We start from the raw sequence: 4,214 nt of genomic DNA on the forward strand, positions 1-4,214 counted from the left end.
ACGCTTATTAAGATGAATAAAGCCTGGATTTCTCATAATTTCCAATCTCCACCAGGTGAAGGAAGCTCAACCTGAATAATTTATGCACTCCTCCTCCTCATTTTCCTCCTTCTCTTTGTACACTAAAGCAGAGGAAACTGGCTATTTTTTGACAGGGCCCACTGGCTCTAGCTATAGTACTTTATGCATTTAATTTTTCTGGAGGGCCACCTACCCGGTCCTCTGTTTTAAACAATTTTTGGGACTGCCACATACAGGCACTCAATCTATTCAATTTTTCTGGAGGGCCACCTACCTTCTCCTCTGGTTTGAAAACTTTTTTGGACTGCCACATACAGGCACTCAATCTATTTCATTTTTCTGGAGGGCCACCTACCTGCTCCTCTGGTTTGAAAACTTTTTTGGACTGCCACATACAGGCACTCAATCTATTTCATTTTTCTGGAGGGCCACCTACCTGCTCCTCTGGTTTGAAAACTTTTTTGGACTGCCACATACAGGCACTCAATCTATTTCATTTTTCTGGAGGGCCACCTACCTGCTCCTCTGGTTTGAAAACTTTTTTGGACTGCCACATACAGGCTGTTGGAAATATGACATGGTGTGGCTTGTAAGGGTCTTTGTGGACAGAGGAAGAACTAAGCCATAAATGCCTACATTGCCCCTAATAAAGATTGTAGAGACAGCTGCATGTGATAACAATGGACTGTGCTATTACACCTGGAGGCCATTGCCCCCTGGACATTCTTCCAAATCCTGTGGGAAACAAAGTCTCAAGTTACTTGTCCTGCAAGTTGTGTGATAAGAATGTATTGACTCTATATCCTCATTGGATTGACCAAGACAGTGGTGGAGGTGGGATGATGGGCAATGTGTGTGAGCTATGTGTGTGTGTATATAAGATGATACAGATCTTTAGTGAGAGCACTTCCTTCCCCACCATCTCTCTGTCCCTTAGTTAGTTTACCCTCTATGTATATTCCCCTGTATTGTACCCTTAATAAATCCCCTATAAAGATCCATTGAATATTGTTGTTAATTTAATATTAACTGGCACCCCAAAACCAAGCAGATTTTACATTTGGCACTCCAGATGGGACCTGTAATTTAAATTCTACAGAGAATCCACGTCAACATATCTGCGCTATTTCAATCTATGAAAGGAATTTGGATCTTTGGTACAGAGGAAATCCTGGTAAGTAACAAGTTTTCATATTACATTACTATCTTTGATAAGCCAGGTTGTTTTATGTGAATGTATAGGAAGTCGCTTGTTGAGATTGTAGGTTAACGTTAAGTGTGAGCAATTGTGTTTTAGTGTACAGAGGTAAAGTTGTAGGAAAAAGTTTGTTCCTGGGTATAGCTGTACATTTTCCTAGATTGAATGAGTATAAAGGTGTAAGCAGTGTGTAAAGTAGCCTTTCGGAACGTTAGTATAGTAGGTAAACTGTGTTTGTTTAGTTTGTCATTTGTGTGTTTGTCAGTGTATTGTGGTAACAGAGATGGAACTTGTTCAAAGGTTTGTGAAAAAATATTCCTCTGCTCGCTACCATTCATGTGCAGATGGTTCACTAGAGGAGCAATATAAGGAGCTGATGATGCAGTGTAAGGCCCATAATGAGAAGTTAGAAAGGAAAGTGCTCAGTAAGAGGGGGAAGAAAGAAAGGTTGGGCAATGAAATTATGATGTTAATTAAGATGAAAGAATTGGCTGAGGTAAAGGAAGTAAATTGGTACATACAAAGGCTGCAATGTAAGGAAAGTATAGACAGAATCAGTGACTCTGTGATTGAAATTTCTGCAAAAACAACTAGTGAGATGGATAATCTACAAGCAAAGGTGGATGAGCTGTCTATAAGAAATCATGAGTTGGATAAGCAGCTCGATGAGTGTAGATTGAGTTCTGTATCTACTGAAAGTCATATAAAGTCCTTAGAGAGGGAGATCCATCAGAGGGACGTGTTAAATACGTCACTAAAGAGTCAGTTGTCTGAAGCAATGGCCCAACTGTGTAAACAAGAAGAGCAGATCCGGTCCCTCCAAGTACAGAACCAGACGTGCCATAAAGCAGCAGATGTCTGCATTGTCACACCCGGGAGTGATGAACACAATCTAATACCTGCAGATAAGTCTCCAACACTCACCATCCAGGATAGACTACATCTGTGTCAGGTCATTGGAGAATGGGATACAAATGAATCACCAATAATTGTATCCAATAAATTTGAAGCTGTGGTGAGGCAATACAACTTGTGTAATAATGATGCCTGGTCTCTGCTCCAAGCATGGCTTCCTGGGCCTCTGGCAGCACAATTGTCGTCTGCACACATGGGAGATGATGATAGTGGTGCGGACTTAAGAAGGAAGGAACTGCAGCGTATCATGGGAGGGAGAGACATAAGGGGTGAGAATACCCTGAGGAAACATAGGTTCAGGCAAGGTGGTGACCCCCTTATTTTCTGTAACAAGTACCTGACCTTATTTAGGAGTGTTTACAACTGCCCGGATATGTCTCAGGATGACTCCGATTTCCTCTATTCAATGGCAAATCAATGTAATGTGGATTACACCACAAAGATTGCCCTGAAGAACGCCACATCCCTAGAGAACTTTATTAATATACTGAGGGACTGGTGTGATGAGTCTAACAATAGGGGTGAACCCTCAGGATATCTGTCTACAGAGTACAGAGCTAGGAGGACAAGATATGTCCGGTATTGCTATGGATGTGGGAGGCCAGGACATATTAAACGTTTCTGTGATGTAAATAATGCAAACCATAGGAAACATTATAATTCATTGCATGCAGAAATTGATGCCATTGAGCCTGAGACCATTGAGGAGGCCATGACATCTTTTGGAAGTAGCCACACAGAGACATGTGAGGAGGCCATGGCACCTCCTGGCACTAGCCATACAGAGACATGTGAGGAGAATACATCACATGTAAATAAAATCCCCAATACACACAGGGATAAGAAAGAACAGCCTCCCCCTCATGGCAGGGAGCACAAGGAGGGTGCTAATGTCCCAGGGTACAATCCATGGGCAGGGCTGCCATTCTGGCTATTCTGGAGCTGGTCACAGATCGCCCTCCCCCTGCTAATAAACACTGCACAGTATAACAGCAGCAGCATGGCTTATTAATGTGTGGCTATAACAACATACATTGTGAATAAATGGATTTGGAATTGTGTTAATGGTATGAATTTCTTGGTTTCTAACTATTTTTGTCTTTCTTTTGTAGGCTGGATGTCTTGTGTCTTATGACTCCAGGACAAAGAAACTAACACTTTTGTTTTGTTTCTACAGGTTCCATTCTTTGATCTTGTGATTTACATATCTGTTTTAAGTATTGTTTGTGTGATAACTGTCATTATGTTTTTGTTTTTAGGCAACAAGGTTGTTTGTTGAAGAAACAACTTATTAATATTGACATTATTGTTTACAGGTCATAAAAAAGGTAGTATGTGAAATATATTGTTTGTATCATGAATAATAGTTAAAGTTTATGTCTTTACTAATAAAACCACGTGGTGTAATGAGCTCAAAATTTATGAGGGTTAATTGTTTGCAAACAATTAAAAAAATGAAGTAACCTCCCATTGTGATGTGTAGGTCCTATGAGTAATGTATTTGTTTGTTTTTTTTGTGCTATGTCTTTGTTCTTTATCTTGTCCCATAGATGATCTTACTTAATCATTGACAGAAGATGGATTGGAAATTGCCTGCTGTCCCACTCCAAGATGTGTAGAAGCTGAATTAGCTCTCGTTGTTTTATTGTTTTATGTTTGTCTGTTTTGTGTTCTGTTAAATGTAGTATGTAAACTGTGTCAATACACATTTTTTTTAACATCTGGTGCTCAGGAATGATGGATTTTTTTTTATTTATTTATTTATTTATTTTTTTGAATTTATTTATTTTTTAATGAAGTCGTTTTTTTTTTTTTTTTTCATGATTCAAGTATTATTTTTTTTTTATGGTGTTTGGTACCATTTTGTGGTACCAAAGGGGCATGGTTTGTAGAGGAAAATAATACAGTACCAAAGGGCCAGACTATAGTGAATTTGCATAAATATTTTTTTTTTTTTTATAAGGAAAAAATAAATAAATAAATAAGGAGGATGAGGATCATTTTATATTTAGCTTTATTTGGCCATTTAGACATTTACCAGAGGACCTTACAAAATGTTTGTATTTTTAAGGAGAAGCCT

General features: G+C 38.9%; 1 protein-coding gene across 1 annotated transcript; it reads left to right on the plus strand.

Moving 5' to 3' along the window:
- The first annotated feature begins 1,502 nt into the window (after nt 1-1,502).
- On the plus strand, nt 1,503-3,269 carry LOC140128451 (posterior protein-like). Its single transcript, XM_072150158.1, has 2 exons — nt 1,503-2,880; nt 3,247-3,269. Exons 1-2 carry the CDS (start codon nt 1,503-1,505, stop codon nt 3,267-3,269), a joined length of 1,401 nt encoding a protein of 466 aa, XP_072006259.1.
- Nucleotides 3,270-4,214: the final 945 nt, after the last annotated feature.

Source organism: Engystomops pustulosus, chromosome 4 (assembly GCF_040894005.1).
Source record: "Engystomops pustulosus chromosome 4, aEngPut4.maternal, whole genome shotgun sequence".
Classification (NCBI taxonomy): domain Eukaryota; kingdom Metazoa; phylum Chordata; class Amphibia; order Anura; family Leptodactylidae; genus Engystomops; species Engystomops pustulosus.

Bases quoted from the DNA above. Each gene is read 5' to 3' on its own strand.
- LOC140128451 (XM_072150158.1), top strand. From the start codon at position 1,503: ATGGAACTTGTTCAAAGGTTTGTGAAAAAATATTCCTCTGCTCGCTAC. The intron at 2,881-3,246 runs GTGAGGAGGCCA...TTTCTTTTGTAG, and splicing joins AAGTAGCCACACAGAGACAT to GCTGGATGTCTTGTGTCTTA.